Source organism: Lonchura striata, chromosome 2 (assembly GCF_046129695.1).
Source record: "Lonchura striata isolate bLonStr1 chromosome 2, bLonStr1.mat, whole genome shotgun sequence".
NCBI classification, from domain to species: domain Eukaryota; kingdom Metazoa; phylum Chordata; class Aves; order Passeriformes; family Estrildidae; genus Lonchura; species Lonchura striata.
In genome coordinates, this window is record NC_134604.1 from 106,122,281 (window position 1) to 106,141,829 (window position 19,549).

General features: G+C 39.8%; 1 protein-coding gene across 1 annotated transcript; it reads right to left on the reverse strand.

Moving 5' to 3' along the window:
* Nucleotides 1-1,185: 1,185 nt before the first annotated feature.
* Nucleotides 1,186-4,731, reverse strand: NR0B1 (nuclear receptor subfamily 0 group B member 1). Its single transcript, XM_031504993.2, has 2 exons — nucleotides 3,993-4,731; nucleotides 1,186-2,377 (listed from the first exon to the last, which is right to left on the reverse strand). Exons 1-2 carry the CDS (start codon nucleotides 4,729-4,731, stop codon nucleotides 2,133-2,135), a joined length of 984 nt encoding a protein of 327 aa, XP_031360853.2. The 3' UTR covers nucleotides 1,186-2,132.
* Nucleotides 4,732-19,549: the final 14,818 nt, after the last annotated feature.

A 19,549-nucleotide genomic window follows, 5' to 3' on the forward strand; every position in this document is an offset into this window, starting at 1 on the left:
GACTGTTCAGCTGAAAATATTGGCCTGTGACCAAAGCTCAGCTATTACAATTGTTAGGAGTACTGCAAAAAAGTCTCTTCTGCCACTTAGCAGAGAAGTCTGAACACTAGTGTAAGTATTAATGAATTCCATGTGGCAGTAAAATTGTTTCAGTCTGAGGCTGTTGGAGTTCTCTTTAGTCCTTACCCAAGATACACCATCTGCCACTAACCACTACTTAAATGTTTCAGCATCATGCTTTCTGCTTTTGTGGAAAGAGGTTTTGTTGTCAGACATCCTTGAAAGCTAACTATTGTGATCTCATATGCTGCCAACAAAGAGGGAAATATATATACAAATTTATGTTACAGAGATTTCAGGTAAGTTCTAAAGCTATTGTAAATTCACAGAACTTTTACATATGCACCATAAATATTATTCACATGTAGATGTTTGTTATAGGTGTACATATATTTGTGTATACATATAAAAGGATCAACTTAATATAAAAACTAAGCCTGCTCTATTATGGTCTGAATTGATCTGAAGTCTGGACTGGTAGTAAAGATCACTTTACTTACGTATTTTTTCTTCTTTTGAATTTTTGGGAAGTTCCTCATGGTACACAAGCCTACACAGAGTTATGTGAGCACCAGAACACTGCTCATTTATGGACCACCATTGTTTTTTGGGATGGGGGTTATGTTTCTTGCTTGGTTATTTTTCCTTAGTGACAGTGTCAAAGCCCATGAGGAGATCCTAAGTGCCATGGCAATACAAATCTCAGTGATATTTATGAATGAACTTGCACACCTAGGAATGTTTGGCTACTTCTCAAACAATTTCTGCTTCCCATAAGTTTTATGTGGGTAGGTACAAGCCAACAAAAGTGCCCCTGCTCCTTACCTTAGTAGGAGCTGTGATTGTCCTCTGCGCAAGGTGGCAGCAAAAGAAAGCTCTTCCAACTCCTCCCTCTCTCCCCTGCACACCTCCTGTTAAGGAGAGTAATTCCTCCAACTTTATTTATTGTGTTTTAAAAAACAACTGTTGCTGGTGGCCAATATATGTCTGAACAACACATGGAGTTGCTTTTACTTTGGGAACACTGTCAAACTTCACTCTCCATGTCTTTACCAATATTCCCCTGGGAAAAGCTAGAAAATTGAGTGCAAAGAACAGAAAATCATGAGACAAATCCCCCTTAAATCAGTGATTTTCCCTTTCTGAGTTTATTTTTAAAACAGGGTATTTTTCCAATGAAGACACAATGACTTTGGGAGAAAGGATCAAGTCCAAGAAAAGTAAAATAAAATAAAATAAAATAAAATAAAATAAAATAAAATGTCAAGCTCTACGCTGAATTTAGACATCATCAATGTCAAATTGTGACAAATTGTGATGGAATTACCAGTGCTACACCATGTTTCAGCATAAAAATTTGGTTTCTCAATAGGAATAAGTAGTCTGAAGAATCTGACTTCTGAAGTCCCAGTTAGCAGTTATCTAGATGAAATAAAAGTGTGGAGTCCACCCTGCTAGTTCTCCTGACCCTAATCAGCATTTGCTGTTTGCATATTTTTTGAGGGGATTTTTATTTGCTTCTTGTTTTGGGGAAAATATTTATTTCATTGAATGGAATGTTTTACTGCAAATATTAGAGTTGATGAAGATACTTTAAGGTTCATTGAGCCTCAAAATACTCCTAACACATATTCTCCATATGGAAGAAAACCTTGGGTGAATATTTAATAACCTTCACAAATTTGACTTTGTTAAAGTCAATAGAAGTAGTAAGAATACCAGTAAGATTGTGCATATTTCGAAAAACCAGGGATTACTCACCTTGAAAGTACAATGTAGTAAATATGTTCTTTATTCTAGAGGCACGGTAAAAGAATAGCCAGTCAGCTTTGGACATCAACATTCTCTACAACCTTAAAGCTTCTTTTGATGACCATAACCTTATTCCAAAACCATTGTGTTTAATAAAAATTGCTTTCAGAACTTGAAGAATATTTTATTATGGAATACAAAAATACTATCTATGTAAAAACAATAAGTTAGTTTATTTACAACACTTTACACTATCCTGCTCTGGAGCTTCCTTTGCACTGAACTTCTTTTCATTATTTTACACACCTTTATAATTTTAATTATAATTTTGCACAAAGCATTTCCAAAAGCATGTCATCCATGTTCACTGCTCCAATGATGGGCCTGAAGAATAATTCAGCAACCACATTAGCATTAATAGATCTTAACAAGGAGAGAACAACATTCAGCTTGGCAAATCTGGCTTCATCACCTCTGTGAATGAGTCTGACATGTTCATTTAGAGCTTGCTGTGCTTCCCTCTGCAACCCTTCAATGTACTGAGTACACTGCAGTCCAGGTAGATCTGAAAATGAAAAGAAATTATTTTGTTTATATATTCTTGTTTACAAAACAATATTATTCTTACAGAACAATTCCTAACAGCTCACAGACTGTAATTATCACTCAAGGAAAGAAGGAAATTAAATTGCTACAGGACTTCTTGAATGCAAAGTCAATATGCCAAATTTATTGTGCAGGTCAAATTCTTATCATATTGGTGTTTTGGATATTTAACACTCTTCTTCACAAACCTAAAATTTGTTGTTTGACAGCATTCACTTAGGTGTTAAACAAATTAGTTGATAAAACCTTTGAAGAATGTTCTCCAAAACACTTTTACAGTGGGGAAGACAACAAGAATAGCTTTTTTCAGTTTTTCACTTCTACAATAATGCACTTTTTACATTTAAGGCTTCTTTTGTCTACTGTTTCTACTCCAGTTTATGAGTGGCAAGAAGTAATGACTCCAACATGCAACAGGAAGTTTGCAAATGAACCGCAGTAAGGATACTGAAAGATGGAGGTGCAGAATTAAGGTTATATGTGATCATAGAACCATTTTGGATGGAAAATCCTCCAAGATCAGTGAGTTCAACAGTTAACCTAACACTGCCAGGTCCACCACTAAATCTTGTTCCTGAGGAACATATCTAGAGATTTTTGAACACTTTCAGGGATAGTGATTCAACCACTTCCCTGGACAGCTTGTTCCAGTGCTTGATGAACCTTTCAGAGAAGAAAATTTTCCTTCCAGAACAATGCCTCTATTTTTTGCATTAGACCAGCTTCCAAATTTGACTTGTGTTACATGAGCTCCACCTTAAGTATTGTAACTTTTTCTCTCTTATCTGTATAGAGAGCAAAGCTACACAAGCAGGATGATAAATGCAAAGTACCACTACAGGAACCTAAACCATCAGTAACTGACACTTTGGCAGTGGGAGCGCCAGCAGAGCCCTGTCCCACTTTCACACGGTACTGCACACTTGGGAAGTACCAGATCCAGCCTGCCAGCTACTTTTTCAGGTCAGTCACCGACGTGATAATAAGTCACTCGGTAGAGTTGCATCTATGGGAGTCTCCACAAAGAAAGATGGAAAAAAAAAAAACAAAACAAAACAAAACAAAACAAAACAAAACAAAAACACCAAAGAAACCCCGATCATAAATGCTACACCAAAAGCCACAACAGCACTTTGTTGCAGGAAGCCTCGAGCCTCCCCTTGCTCTCCGGGGCGCGCAGACCCCCGGGCACGGCCCGGGCAGAGCCGCTGCCCTCGGGCCGGGGAGTGGAGCTGCCGCCGCTCCCGCTGAGGGAAACAAGCAAGGAGCCGCTGCTGTCTCCCAGCCTTCTCCACCCGACTGCCAGGCGCCGGGAATTCGCGGAAAGCATCTGTGGAAAGCGCCAGCCCCCAGGACCCCAGACCGAGCTGCAGCCGGACCCTCGCTGCCTGCGGCCGGGATCTTGAGGAAGGGGGAGAAGGTGAAACCTTGCTCCCCGTCCCTCTCCTCCAACACCTTTTTCACCCCGAGGAAAGCCCCGGGTCTGCCCCGTTTCCCTGGGGACACAGGCGGGCTCTCCCCGCCCTCCTCGCTGCCCTGTGGCAGAGACGCCGCTGCCCCGCCCGGCCACTCACCCGGGTTGAAGAGCACCGTCCCCTTGAGGTAGGCGTACTCTTTGGTGCTGATGTCCAGGCTCCAGCACTTGGCCAGGAAGCCCTTGATAGCCTGGATGTCGGCGGGCGAGGGCAGGGGCGGGCCGTGCTGCGGCCGGCCCGGTGCCGGTGCCGGCGGCCGCGGCTCGCCCTGCTGCCGGGCGGTGAGGATGCGCTGCAGCATGCTGGGCTCCGCGCTCTCCACCGTCTCCAGGTGCACCCGCTCCTGCGCCAGCCCCAGCAGCAGCAAGGGCGCCCAGCAGCTGCGGACCAGCAGCAGCTGCTCCTCCAGCGGCAGCTCCTGGAAGCAGGGCACGTTCTGCACGAAGCGCAGCGTCTTCACCAGCACGGCCGAGGCCGCCTTGCAAGCCACCTGCGGGCTCCGCAGGGCCACCCGCCGCCGCGACCCGCACGGGCAGCCCCGGGGCGCCGGCCCGGCGGGCGGCAGCGCCCGCTCCTCGCTGCGGAGGATGCTGTAGAGGATGCTGCCGTGCCGCCGGCCCTCCGCGCAGCAGCGGCACGCCATGGCACCCGCGGCTCCGGCGCCCGGGGCCGGGCTGAGCCGCCGGGGAGGCTCGGCGGGGCGGTCCCTGCCTCCTGGGCGCCGCTCGCCCTCTGCCCGGCTCCCTAACTTATTTATAGCCGGCGGGGGCGTGTGCGTGTCTGTGTGTGTGTGCAGCCGCAGGCGCTCTACCGGCCGTTCAGAGGGGCAGACACTCATTTTCCACTGGCTGGAAAAGAGGCGGGGGGGAGGAGGAGTGATGAAAAAAAACAACGAAACCCTCCTCCTCCTCCTTCCCTGAGGCGGAGATACCCGGGGGGAGCCGGCGAGCCGGGCGCCTCTGCCCGCAGGCTGCGGCGCGGCGAGCGGCAAATTGCAGCTCCCGCGGGATGTCCCTTCCCGGCCCCTCTTTCCGAGTCCATCCCGGCTGGTGTTACGCCGGGATGCTCCGAACAGGGCAGGGCAAGGCAGGACACGGCAGCTCCCGCCGCTCTCTCGTTTTGCCGCCGTAGGGAGCAGCTCCTGCCCCCGCGGGACCCCACCGAGAAATGACCGCCGGCCCCGCTGCCTTCACAAGCACCCGAGAGGTCTTCGGGAGGAGAGAGAAAGGGTGTGCTGGGGAAGAAAGGAGCGCTGAATTGGTCTAAATAATTAAATTCCCGCTGGAAGAGAAAAAGGTGGCGCCACTAATGACATCGAGGACTTTCGTGTATGCCTGCCCTAAGGAGTGATGCCTGCCTGTTGTGCCAAATGAACTCCACAGTGCTGCCATGCGGGGACAGAGAATCGGACATGTCCCTGCCCAAATGGGTGCTCTGTGAGGGTTGCAAACCAGGCTCTGTCAGGGTGCCCTGAGGCTGGTGCAGCTGCATAGCCCACTGGGATCCCTCATGGAACCATTCCCATTAATAATTCCCTTGCTCTGCCTTTCAACACATGGCCCATCTTTCTGATGCCGTTTTCATTATCCCTTCAGGCTCTGCTTCTCCATGAACTTCTCCTCTTAGATACTTACTTTTTTTGTGACCCATGTCCTCCAAGTGTCATATGAACTCCAAAGGAAGCCTCCCATCCCTCCAGGCCTTGGTGTTTACACAGGAGGGACAGGGGAATCATGATTGTCCAAATGTGGACTCTGGAATGAAAAATAACCACCTTCTCAACTGGACTAAATAAAAGTGGATGCAGCAGAGTGGAGTAAATAAACATTACAGAAAATAAAGTTACTTTTATCTGCTGCTTATCACCTAAACCAGACATGTTTTCTGGTTCATGTGATCTGGAAGAACCTTGACAGAGAGTTAGAGAAAGTAGCCAGTTTTAAGCAAAATTCTGTACCTTCTGCTACCAGTATCTCTACCAAGAGAAGACTAAATCACCCTTGGAAAGCTGCATTTTCTTTCCATAAAGGCGTTTTTCTTTGCTGTTGTGTTTTGGGTTTTGGGGTTTTTTGTTTGTTTTCATTTTGGAGGTTTTTTTGTTTGCTTGTTTGGGTTTTTTTTTAAGCAAATACTATTGAGTGTTTTGGATTTTGTAGAAACACAACAATTTTGAGCTAGTTCTTGGCAATTTCCTTTCCCTGTGAAGTCAGTCCTACCCTATCAGCTTACACCGATATAGAGTCATATAGTCTTTTTCCTCTAAGTCTTTCTTCACAATTGGACTCAGAGGGGATGTTCTTTACAAATGGCTTTTACAAATGACTTGTGCTTTTTATAAGGCACATTTTTATAAAGTTGTATAAAACACTGATGGGCTATCTGTCTCAAGTAAACCTTGTTTTCCAAATGCAGGCTGTCCAAAACCTAGATTATCATGCTTTTGGTTTTACCTATGAAATGTGTTTTCTTTTCCACAGACTCAAACATTATAAAGCCCTTTATTGGCTTTGCAATAGAAGAGAACTGCTACAGTGCACCAATTAAGTGATGTCTAAAGTTTGCTGACAGGTCAGTGGTTTCACCAAACATCCTTTAAGAAAGAAAATATGCTAGATTTACAAAAGAAATGTACTAACACTAAATATTACCAAAGTTTTCATTTGGTAATCATCCCTGGTAATGACAAAACAGTCATTTATTTGTCTAGAATATTTCTTTGCCATTCTAGGTTGTTTCTTGTTATAGTCATCCATGTTTCCACAGCATTAGGATTTTAGATGGTTTCTTTCAGCCTTTTTAGTCTTTTTCCTTTTAGGGTATTTTTTTCTTTGGGAGGGGTTGTTCACAAACTTCAGAGGTAAGTCTTGCCAATTTTTAGGAAAAGAGCATCTCTAAGTTTTCAGTTGTGTTCAGTAGCATTTCTCCTATGAGGTACAGATTAGTAGTCTGACTGTGGAATCTAGCTGGGTTTTTTATGAGTTTGTAACTTGAAAAATATCTATGGGAAAGCACAGTGCAGCTGAGACTGGAATCACTGCCTTTGCAGCTTTGACCTTGGACTGCAACTGTGGGAATGTTCTGCTTATTATGGGAGGATGCTGCTTACACAGGGCTATAGACAAAGGAAATACTTGTAAATATAACTTTTATACCAAGTCTACAAGAGATTTGTTTTCCCTATGCAGAAATATTGGTTGCAGGTGTTTAATTATTCAAGGTATTTCTTTTTCAAACAAGTCTCAAATGTAGATGCAATTCATCTGTTATATAATGATTTTGCTGACTCTTTGTCTTCTAAACAAACTTATACAAAAAGACTTTGTCTTTGATAATTATAACAAAATGTGTACCCCACACTGGAACCGAAACTTGGTTTACTATTCAGTGCCAGAAATTACATTGCTGTGGTTACAAGTGTACTTCCTTCTCTGACAAGTGCATTTAAACACTCATTTCCCTCATCCTAATTCTTAATGTATTCTGATATACATGGAAGTCTATTTTATTCAGGGTAGATGATCTATTTCTGAGCTCAAACATTAAGAATGTTTTAATTTATTTATCCTATAAATATTTATTTGTGTTTTTCATGTTGATATTTAGCATTTTGTACAGTCTTTATTTAAAAATCTGGGTTCTGCCTTTCCATAGCATTCAAGCTAAATTAACAACAAATCATTCTATTCACAGCCAAAACCAAAATCCCTAACAGAAACTAAACTGTTTGATGGAAAATGCATGAAAATCCTTTTAGAATAAAGGGGAAGTGCCTGGTTTCTGCTGGAAGATCTGATGTTACATGGGTATTACCAAGCTCCTTGTGGTACAATCATGAATAAGTTTACAAGCTTCCAGACCAAGGATTACTTGTTTGTATTGTTTGTGGCTTTTTTGGATTGATTTTGTTTTGGGTTGGTTTTGTGTATATGTGTGTGTGGCTACAGGGTTTTTTTAACTCAGACAAAGCCTTGGATATGGAGGTGATACAGTGCAGTCTTGGCAGCCTGGCTCTCTGATGTTGCTGCTCAGTGTCTCTGTATCACTCATCTGGTAGCACATTTGGTTCTTGGCCAGAGGGCAAGCCTTCAGTTTCAGAACAAGACCAAACAAGCATTTGTTTTTATGCCATCAGTGCTTCAGTGCACCATAAGCTTGAGAAAAACTTTTTTCCAGTGTAGAATTTGATCCTGATGTCCTATGAATGAACACTATTCCTTTTAGTGTAAGTGGTGAAAAATAAAATTTTATTTTAAGATCAGATGTAAAGTAGATTCAATTTGGTGATTAGCATAAGAGAAGTTAACTTTTTGCTACAGAAAAACAAAGTTTAATGTGGAATATTGTTATAAGGATATGATAAACAATATGTCTTGTGTAAAATAAATGCTTTATTAAAACAAGGTTTTGGAACTCAATTATGCTGCTGCTTGTCATTCTTTTCTCATTGTGACTATCCATTAGTTAGACTAATCACCATTCACATGTCCCCTGTTTTTTTCTGGGGTGTTTTTTTGAAATGTGGGGATTAAGGGAAAAGTAGTTCTACCTATGTGCTGTACCACACACACTACTGTCCCCTTCCTGGAGGGACAATGGGTTCCTTAGGAGGAGGATACTGGGAGCCTGAGCCAAAGATGGTTGAGGTGGACCCATGTGAGAGATGATGACCAGAATTTCCAGAGCTTTTTCAGTTTCCCTAAGGCTGTGATTTGACAGTGTTTCTGTATCCCACCACCAGCTCACCTCACGATATGTGCTTGATCTGGAGCAGGGTGAGAATATGGTGACATTTTTATAGAATTAGCCAGAGTATGTAAAAAGGAGTTTAGCTCAGGTTTAGACCTTCCTGCCGGCTGCTTGAAAGTAGATGATGTCTGATCTGGTAAAAACTGTAATGGTACAAAATCAGCCTTTTAACATACCTTAAAGAAACCAGAACATGAAAAAGGGACTATGTTGTTGTTGTTGTTATTTTCAGATCAGTTCTTTGTAAAATGTGGCCATGACAATTTGAATTCAGAAATAACAATTCTGAACTTCAGTTTACTCTTATTGGACCATGCACTCCACTGTCATATTTCCACTGTCAGATAGCAAATTTAAGGAGGCCTCATATACTCTAGGCCTGGCCTTTTTTCCTTGTACCCACATGCTAACTTACCTTAGCTAATGCTAGGTTATTCTGTTAGTGTTAACTAGGTTTTGGGGTAGGCAAAATAAGGGAAAGAAGCAAACTTGTAAACTTTTTACAGTGAAAGACACTCAGTTGTTTCCCATAAAAAAAAAAGATTAATTGATCTTTGGGGTCTGTAAAAAGCTGTGGACCCCAGCAATCCAAAACTGTACATTTAGATATGCAATTGGGGTTTCAGTGTTTAGATATATGTCATAACTTATATTTTGGCCCAAAGTGGGTTCATGGGGCTCCCAAAATCTGTCAGTGTGCAATGCTTCAGGCTGCAGTCCCCTAATCCCTCCTGAGCCAATCTGGCAGCTCACTGGAGCTGAGAGGTGACTCCCACACAAGTGTTGCTGCTACTTTCTTTGCCCCAGCTCTGGCACACATCTGATCCTTCGCTGAACCAATCTTTCTAACCTGGAAGCATTTTTGTGACAGCAGTTGCAAGTAGCAGAGAAATGAGGTACCTTGAAATGTACTTTCCATGCTTTGTTTTACCCAGTGCTACTTGTGAAGTTTCTGCCCCACCTGAGAAGTCGGAACGTTCATGATACAGCAGACTTGTGCCTGGTGAGTCAAGGAAAAAGCCATGTAGTATTCTGATAATTGAACTGAACTGAATGCAGCTAGAGATAAAGCTAAAAATGGTGCCACAGCAGGTAGAAAGGTGTGGTCTAACCACCCTTCCAGGAGAATGGGGAAAGAGCAGGAAATACTGCTGCAAACCAGTATTCTACTCAGCCACCGAGTGGAACTGCTCCCTCAGGTAGGTAAATCCTTAAATCTTGAGAGCAGAAGAAAATAGGTGTTATGAGAGAGGGCTTGTAGCAAGCTTTGGTTTTAAATTATAATTTTAAATATCATGTGAAATTGATCTGTACTCTTGCTAATGGCACTTGAATAAGGGACTTGTGTTATAAAATACTAGTGTAGAAAATAGCTTTCAGTTACTTACCTTGAAGAACACATTGCTGATACAGGACAACAGATGGGTATCAGGCAAAAAGCTCAATTAAGTTAGATACTGTTCAAGGTTTTAGCTTAAAGAATAAAACACATTCTAGCTCTACAGTGGCAGGAGGATACTATGTATCCATTGCACCAATTTTTAAGTTTAAAGTTCTCTATGTTACTGCAGCTAATTATCTGAGCCTGGTGAGTTCACAGATACACTTTCATTTGTGACTGATACCATAGGACAGTCTGCTAATAAAATCTACATTCAAATAGGCCTGTAAGTTGGCATGTATTTTATCTGAATATCAGTGTGCAGATTTTTAAAATCCATACATCTTTCTATAGGTTTTAACTGAGACACATTTCATCCAAGTTGTGTATTTAAAAATACTGTCCTCTGGTGAATCAGTGATAAAATTTCTTATTAGATCAAGTTTGTTTTACAATATTAAAGCTGTATTTCCTATTTTTTCACTATTCTTCAAAACATGAGTATATTTAATTTAAAGTTTCACCTATAATCTATATCACAAATACTTATGATCTTCAAATATCTTCAGCAGGTCCTTGCATTCTTTGCTTCAATCACCATTCACCAGGTTTCTAAATTTTCTACCATTCTGTAGCTAACAGGGAAATCATTTGGCATTCTGTTTTGCTGTCAGACAAGGCAGACTGGATCTTCAGTTTTGTCAAAATAATCACGTTATATTACCCTCATTAAAGAAAGGATTTTTCTCACCTAGATCTTCTCAGCGCAAGCGGATTAGGGAGTGACCCAGCAGTTCTGCTGGTTCATTCAGTGTGCTTGCAGTCACTGATAGCCCAAAGTGCAGTGGGAAGTGCCAGCATCTTTATCTAGCTGAGCTGCAGCCCAGCCAGGCTGCAGCTCAGGCTGAGGCTGACAGGGACCATCAAGTCCCCTTTCTGCTCCCTGAGGGCACTGCGGGACTCGGAGCTGTTGCTGATGAAGTGCCTCGGCAGGACACCATTGCAAACTCAGCCCAAGACATTAAAGCCCCCAAGCCATGGGTTGTTTATCCAGGTTTTTGCAATTCTTATTGCATAAAATTACTATTGTGTTACTACTTTCCAGGTTCAGCTTATAACTGCTAGGCTCCTGATACACATCTCCCTATTAATTTAAAATCACAGGACTAATTCCTGTCAATTCTCACCCCTTTTTAATGAGTAAAACATATTTTATCTTATAAACAACTTTCAAGCTAAAACTTTGAAGGTCTTTTTTCTCTTTAGACATGTTTCTTAGATATCCTTTGTGCCCATTGCAACACTTTTGCCACTTTCTAAAAGCCTTTGAAGTGTGGACATCAGAACTTTACAGAAGGTACCACTTGTGCTGTTCTCACCAGTGCCAGAGAGAGAGACTTTGTAACTCCACAACTCACATTCATTATTCTATGCTCCTACATTAAAGAATTATTAGTCTTTTAGGGTCATAATTGCATATTGCACTGAGAACTCTTGTCAGACTGCTCCTCTTCTGTGACATCCTACATAGTTTTCTGACCTTCTTTCAACAACAGAGCTGTTTATTAGCAGAGGTACGATATCTTTCTTGTTTGAATTCTTTGGCTACATTACAATGTGTTCCTTGAAAACAGGTCCAGCAATCCAAGGGAAGAGCTTTTCTGGCCTTCAATTACCTCTCCTCATCACCATTGATCCCCATTTTCATCCCTACATATCTCTTGAGTTGGAGATGGAAATATTTTCCTCAGTAGATGTGTTTTGTTCATTGTAATTTTGTAAATTTCTCAAGTCACTTTTTGCTGTTACATAGTGCCGATGTTTTAAATGGTATGTCGTGTCACTCAGAGAAATGCCTTACCAGAATTCTAAAGAATGTTGAATCTGAGTAGTTACTTTTGTCTTGACCTAAACAGAGTTGAATATTATAGTGCACAACTATAAAAATTTATTTAGGCTCCTCATAACTGAAAATTGTCGTGCAACGTGTTATGCACATAATATTTTATTATTAAAAAAAAAAAAAAAGAAGAGAAAATATTGTGAGTTTGACTCTTCCAGTGCTTCTGATGTCTAAAGACTTGAGTGGTAAGAGTTGCATTTTTTTAGGTCCACTTCTTGAAACATTCTGAAACCTCTAAATACTGGGGTAGTAACACTGAATTCAATAGCATAAATGTCACTTAAAAACTCAGATAAATCAAGGATCATATGCTATTTTAGAGTTAATTGTTCAATAAGAATGTAACAGACAATCGATTTAATAATATTTAGGTAGTTCTGCCTTGAATACTAATCAAGTAGTAAAGGAAGTACATCGGATGGTGATAGAGTAGCCATAACATGTAACATAGAAAATAAGCATGGAGAGGAAAACTTTAGCTTAAAAAACTGGAAGAAGAAATTTTGAAGTTATGAGAAATAAAGGAAAATAAAAAAGAACTGAAAATACAGAAGGGCATGTGGATAGAGACCTTTTAAAAATAGATAGAATTAAGATAGCTGGTCCCATAGAAAAATAAATTATTGATAAATACTTTTCCTTTATTCTCATGCAAATCATACATCAAATAGATCTCTCTTTTTGGTGAAATTTCACCAGAATGTGATTATTTTGCTATTTCTTTACTTTATCATATCAAAGCATGGCTTTCTAGATTTTGTCTCTGAAAATTTGGGTTCCTTAGAAGAGGCAGATTGCAAATTCCTTCTTTCATTGCTTTGTCATTTATTTTGCTTACTTGTATGCACCATGCATACAACGGTCCACCTCAGAAAAAAACCCACAATGTCATCATTGACATTTCTTTATCTTTCTCTTAAATCAAGGAACATACTCAATTTAAATCTTCCACTTTTTTTGCAGTCAAGCTTTCTCTGTACACCTGTAACACAGTAAATCACATCATTACCTTGTCCTTTTAATGTCAGAACTGCAGTAGCTCTGAGAATTGAAGCTGTTGCTGATTGTAGATGTTAATATTTAAAACTTTCACCAATTACATGAATGTTAGTTTGAGTAAAACTGTCGTGTTTGCTTTCGATTTGAAATATGACTTTTTAGTTTTTATTAACTATGTCCTGTCCTTAGAATAAAAGTTTCCATATAAGGCATAGAAAACTTACTCTGATATTTTGTAGCTTCTTTTTTCTTCTCCTGAAGCAGAACTGTGTGTTTTCCTTTACCAAACTTGGCAAGGGTTAGTGCTTTACACACAAAAATCCCAGAAGTTCCCTGGAGATGTTTTCCTCCCATCAACCTCCTTCCCCTCCACCTCCAAAACCTTTGTCAGTTCAGGTCTTTTAAAAGCTTCAGTCATGGCCAGCCTGAATCTTTGACACACTTTCCTCATAAGGAAAGAGTGCTTAACTTGGCAGCAGGTCAAACCACAATTAAAAATGTATAAAGGAGAGAGAGAAAAATTATCTTACTGTAAGAGAAATTGTCTGAGTGAGTTTTTTTCCAAGGTCCTGCTTACCAAAGGATATAAAGAGTCTGAGCCATTGCCACAGTAGATGCTGAACTCCACCCTGACTCCTGGCATTCTTCTCTGATCACTGGAATTACACCAGTGTTAGGGCCTATGTAGAATTGTGGAGTCTTGTACTGCTCAAAGAAAGTCCTCTAAGGTTTTTTCCATCCCACAAAATTAAACAAGAGTCATTTTATTAAGTCAAGGAGGAGTAGCAATGACATGGTGGAAATGACAGTCACTGTCTAAGTCCTCTAGGCTGTCAGCTGTATCACCTTCATTCTAATGGCTAAATTAAAACTGCAGTGGCTTCACATCTTCATTTTGATGAGTGGAGATACTCTTAATAACTTTGATTTGTTCCCAGTGATAACTATAACTCCTGAAGTTATGAAGTAACAGTAAAAGGAAATCTCCTATGTTGCCAGTATATGGAGACTGTGCTGTTCTCTGAGGCTGTAATTTGGGAAAGATGATACACTACTAAAAGAAAATTAACAGTGTTTTCCCAAAACATTTAAAAGGTGAGGTGATGTTGCTGAAGCACCATCATTTCTTATCTCTGTTGCTGACACAGCTTGTGTAGAAACAATTTTAATAAAGTCATTACAGGGTCAATGGAAAATCTCTGTACATATCAGAAGTATTTTGAGTGATTTATGTAAGTCCATGGATATTCATTATGATGATATTCTTTTATGTTTCCATTGACAGGCAGAGAGCAATGTCACCGGTAATGTCCAAAATAAATTATATCATCATAAAGCTGGACCTTAAATGCAACAGAATTAAATTTAAGGTAACTGTTAAAGTCTGACAATTAAGGAAAGTTAAAGGACATATTTCAAACAGTAGATTGCCCTGCTCTGGGTAACAAGTGTTGTCATTCAGTAAGCTTTGTGACACAGAAACAGACACATCACCTGTAATCCATGCTACAAGTGCAAGGCAGGGAATGTAGTGAGAGAGCTTATTCTAAATTCTCTCACCTTGCCTGGTTCACAGGTACTCTGTATATCAGTACACTGTTTTCAGTGCCCTGTGTCTCTGAGCACTTCAATTTAGTGTTTGCTGTTGTCTGTAACCATCAAAAGATTCTTCAGTGAGGGTTCATGTGTAAGTACTCATGATTATCGCCAGCAATTTTGCAGCTGGCCTCAGTGAAAATAAGGAGTGCTCATGGATTTCCTGATACAGTCTGCTTTTATATTGCCAGTTATGTGGAATGATGATAACTAAAGGCTGAGATGTGTGTCACTGTACTTAGGATCTAGTAATACTAGTAATACTAGTAATAAGAGACTGTCAACAGTTTGGCACAGGGATTATCACAATTGGCTGAAGAGGATCAAAACCTCAAGGACAAGCAAAAAAGAGAGGAAATTATTTGCCTGAGATTATTTGTAATCAAAAACAGAATTGTGAAGCAAATCAGCCGGTTTGTTTAAGACAGCAATAAATTTTTCCCTGGGTTCAATGAGGCCAAGGTTTATCCCACATATTATGGATTTCCCAGTTTATCCTCCCTTCAACACCAGGCCTAGCATACACCTGAATTTTAAAATACTGCAGGCCACATTCAATACAGTGTGTTCATTTTGCTGAAGATATGAAACCAAACTGGAAACTTGGTTCTCTAATCAGCTGAAAGAGAGGTTGGCCAATTTCCTCACCACGAAGCCCTGAGAAATGTGAGCAGTACTCACAAAGGTCTGAATCATGCTGGCTATTAAATGTTCTGGGTCAAACTGCTGCTTTCAGAGAAATAGTGGAAACTAACTTAAAAGGGAGTAGTCAGCATTTCTGGCTGCTGCACCAGCACTGGGAACATTTTCCTTTATATTCGTCACTGGTGATGTGCCAGAGCTCTTTCCACCCAGTAAATACTCCAGAGCAGAATCAATTCTGTAAAATTTCCCATTTCACTTTCATTATTCCTGTTTCCTAATGTGCTGGTTTTGTGCAGGCGTTCATTCTCTAAAGCCCAAGTTTCTCTCTGAAAATGCTTTTATAGGCATTACAGGGCCTCTAATTTCAGGATCCAGTCATATTATCTGTAGTAGTTTTTCCAAAACACAGAAGATGCTAATACACATCTGTGCCACATTTCTTGAAAGCATTCACTGCTCCTGGAGGATGGGGCCTGGGGAGAAGAAAAAATGCTTAGAAAACCTGGATAGGAGGGCCTGTTCTTTCATAATCATCTAAAGCCATCAGAGTGGTGTTTTAGTTCTTTGGGATAAATGTGAACAAGCAGGAAGAGGATCAAGTGAAAGAGAAGATAATTTTCCTATGTCAAAACCTATAATTATGATGAAATTAAGAATATGATTAATATCTTCAAGGACACAATCTGGAAAAGAAAGCAAACATTTTGAGACTCCAACTTAATACACACAATTTGCATACTGTTATCCTAGATTTGACTAGTAAAAAAGACTGAAAGCTTCAGTGTTTGAATCCAGTAATAAATAGGGGGTTAATGAAAAGGGAGAGGCTTTATTTTCCCCATTTAAAGTTGTATCTGCATGAAAGTCTTGCTGTATATCCCATAAATACTATCAGGGCATGTAACTGCTCAATCCAGGGATTTTGATCAGTGAAACACTACATCTTAAGGGTCCTATGGTAAACTGATGAAAAAAAAGGTATAAAAATAATGAATTTTGGAGTAATGTGTAAAGAAAACATTGCTCTTTGCTTTAGAAGCTTTGCAGTTGTTCAGCTGCTTCATTGCAGACCAAGAGCCACACAGAAAGGAATGGAAACAAGATGGGTAGAAAAAGACAGAGTAAAATTTGTAGAGCCAAACATGTCTGCAGTTTCCCACTAGGTAAAGCTGTTTGCTAATATCAAAAGCTTTATTTGATACTTAATCGTATGCAAGAGTAATGTGATTTTTTTTAATTAAAAAGTAAATAATAAGAAAGAAGTCTGTGATTTTCTATTTCCATTAAATTCACCCTTGAATGAGTAATTCACACTGAATAGTTTTGTTGACTTTTTACAGAAAAATGGTTCATTTGTGCTCTAATTTAAAGAGTTTTATGGTCATATGATCTTACACTCCTAGCCCTTTATTCAGTGTTTAACTCAGGGTAATGAAGAAAATCCAGTTAAAGGAACAAACCAGCTTTTCTACTTTTCTTTGTTTGTGTCAAGATGAAATAAGATGAAATATTTCCATAAATTTATATACTAATAAATGTATAGCAATTTCTACATCAGGGATGTTATAAAATTTGCTTCAGAAATATTTATTCATACATATTCCTGTATGGATGTGCTTTATTCATTCTGAAACAATGCAGCTGCTTCTGAAGAAGACCATGACTGGATTACTGAACTGAAAGTTTCAAGATTTTATGACTGCTAAAAAATAGATTGCTTCCTTAAAACATTCTAATCAACTGGAGAGACCATCACAGAGCAACACAGATCCATTTGATTCACAATCAGATACACATATTTTAATGTAACCTTCTCTGCCAGCCTCAGTTTTAACTTTCATTTGTATCATACAAGTATGTAATAGGAATAAAATAAATTTTCCAGTATGTGTGAAAATGAACAAACAAAATACTTGAACCTTGTAGTTCAATGTTCAATTTGCCAGTCTGAAGATGCTTGAAATCTTTTAGTTAAAAATTTGAGATCACTTAAGTAAACTCACTGTTTTGAAAATTCATTACATAAGGGAAAAAAAACCTAACAACTAAAAACCAAAAATCAAATGTCCAAGAAAATGCATTCTTTTGAGAGATGGGAAAAAGCATCAGGATACCATGAGTGACTGAAAAACAATTAATGACCCATGGTGTGATTCAGACAAATAGTTTATCAGAAAGTTGTTCCAGGGGTTGTGAACCCCTTGATTTACCCTCTAGCTCATTTTATTTTGACTCTGAGAGCCATTCATCATCCATCCATCCATCCACCCATCCATCCATCCATCCATCCATCCATCCATCCATCCATCCATCCATCATTTTCCCTCTATTGCTACCAATTTCTTCTATGACTAATATATTTTATGGTTTTGAGTTACTTTCTACTAAATCCTCTAGTTATGGTGATTTTTTAATTCTCTTACTCAGATTCTGTACAGTGTGAAGAGGTCATAGGTGAGCCAAGTCTCTGTAGTACTCAGCCAGTAACAAGGGGGAGCAGAAGCTTGACCAGTGTTCATATAAATTGTATTCTACCTTTCCAGGGTCGAGTCAGTCCCTAGTTTTCCATTTCACATCCTGTGTTTTGCCATGGTTTTTAACAGCCTCACTAGAAGAGCTAAACCTATGGAGAGTTCTCTCAGTGCTTAACTTTCAATTTAGTGCTTTAACTTTAAAAATCTGATTATTTACATGAATTCAAGAAATCTGCCCTGAGCATAATATTTGAAATCTTGAAATGTCGGAGAATGTGCCTTTTTGACTCCTAATAAATTAAATTAAACCTCTCCCTGCCAGTTCACCTCTTTATCATAACCTTACAATTTAGTCCTGTAATACCTAAATTCAAACCAAATTACTCAAAGAGATTTGGATACTTGGTTTGGTTTATTCCTAATTTCTTGGCCGCACTTATGCTGTCAGTCCTTTTCAGTGAAATAAAATGAAATAAAGAAAATCTACCTTATTTCTGTCCTAGCTTCATGTAGTGAGACATGGATGGGAATGGCATAAAGAGGCTCAGAGCAAAAGCAGCCCTAGCAGAAGAATGCAGCAGAAGCATTCTGCAATAATTTACATAATCATTTCAATACTGGACCACTCTGTGGCTTAAAATTCAGACCATAGAAACACTACAGCATGTTCTGTATGAAAAAATCCAAGAGCACTGATAAACTAGAGACCTAATCAATCTTGGTTTCTTTCCCCCTCCCTGTACTTGTATGATACTCAACTGTGTCCAGCCAGGCCTAACACAAACTATCTCAAAGCAATTTGTCTTATCACAATATAGAGAAATTTGGGGGTTTTCTATTCCTTAAAATTTCATCAGCAAACAAAAAAGTCTGGGCCATTTTTCAGGTAGGAGGCAGTAATATGTTCCTGTCACTGCTGGATAAACAGAAATACAGACTATATCATGCATCACTGGTGAAGCAGGACTACAGTGTTTGTTTCACCTACTGTCTCAAACACCTCAAGTGTTGTCATGGGTAGAGAAACTGTGAATAACCACAGGTTATTTCAGCAAAGCTTCTACTGCCCATTTTCCATTGACTATTTTATTTTTATTATTATCCCCATACTAAATAACAAGCAGGAGAAGCCTTTTGTCCAGAAAATGTGTGATAAGGCAGTGCAGATGTGGTTCAACTGTGTCATTTTAAAATAAACAGGAGGCAATTTTTCCTGATATACAACAGCTGTCTGATATCAGTTCTATTTGTTATCATTGCTATTAGAAGAATGATCTATTAGGACTTCTCTTTCCCCTAGAGAAGCTTAAGTTAAAACTCCAAGGACATTCCCAAATAGACTGTAATAGTTCAGACATTCTTATCAGCAGCACATGATGAAACTGTGCTGGCTTTCTCTTGCTTTTCCTACAAGCCTAGGAGACTTTTCTCAAAACATCAGCAAAGGAAGGGCAAATTCTATGCACATAAGAGCAAAAATAACACCACCAACCTGCATGGTGCTAGCATATAGACAGCTGTAGGTGACTTTGCACCTTTTCTGAGTACCCAGTCTTCCACACCTACTGTCTGTAAGTTATCTGTTGAAATTCCATTTCTAAAGAACTTGTCCATACCCCAAAGAAAGCTGCAGTGGATTCACAGGAGGATGATATGCTTTGTGAAATGCAATGAGCAGCTTGTGGCCTTAGTGATGAGGCTAGCACTATTTAGAAAAAATATTCAGCATGGCCCTCCACACACTCACAAATACTATTTCAGACTAGATCATTAAAGTCCTAAACATGCCAAATCCTGCATTGCTTGGTCTGTGGCCTCTTTTTACTTTGGAAAATAGTATTTGATATTTAAAAGTGTATCTGCATTATAATGACATTAAAACCAAATTTGTCCACCAGATTAGGATCAGAAT

Excerpts from the sequence above, each read along its gene's own strand:
- NR0B1 (XM_031504993.2), bottom strand. The coding sequence starts at position 4,731 with ATGAGTGTCTGCCCCTCTGAACGGCCGGTAGAGCGCCTGCGGCTGCAC. Across the intron at positions 2,378-3,992 it reads GACGGTGCTCTTCAACCCGG|ATCTACCTGGACTGCAGTGT; the intron begins GTGAGTGGCCGG and ends TTTCATTTTCAG.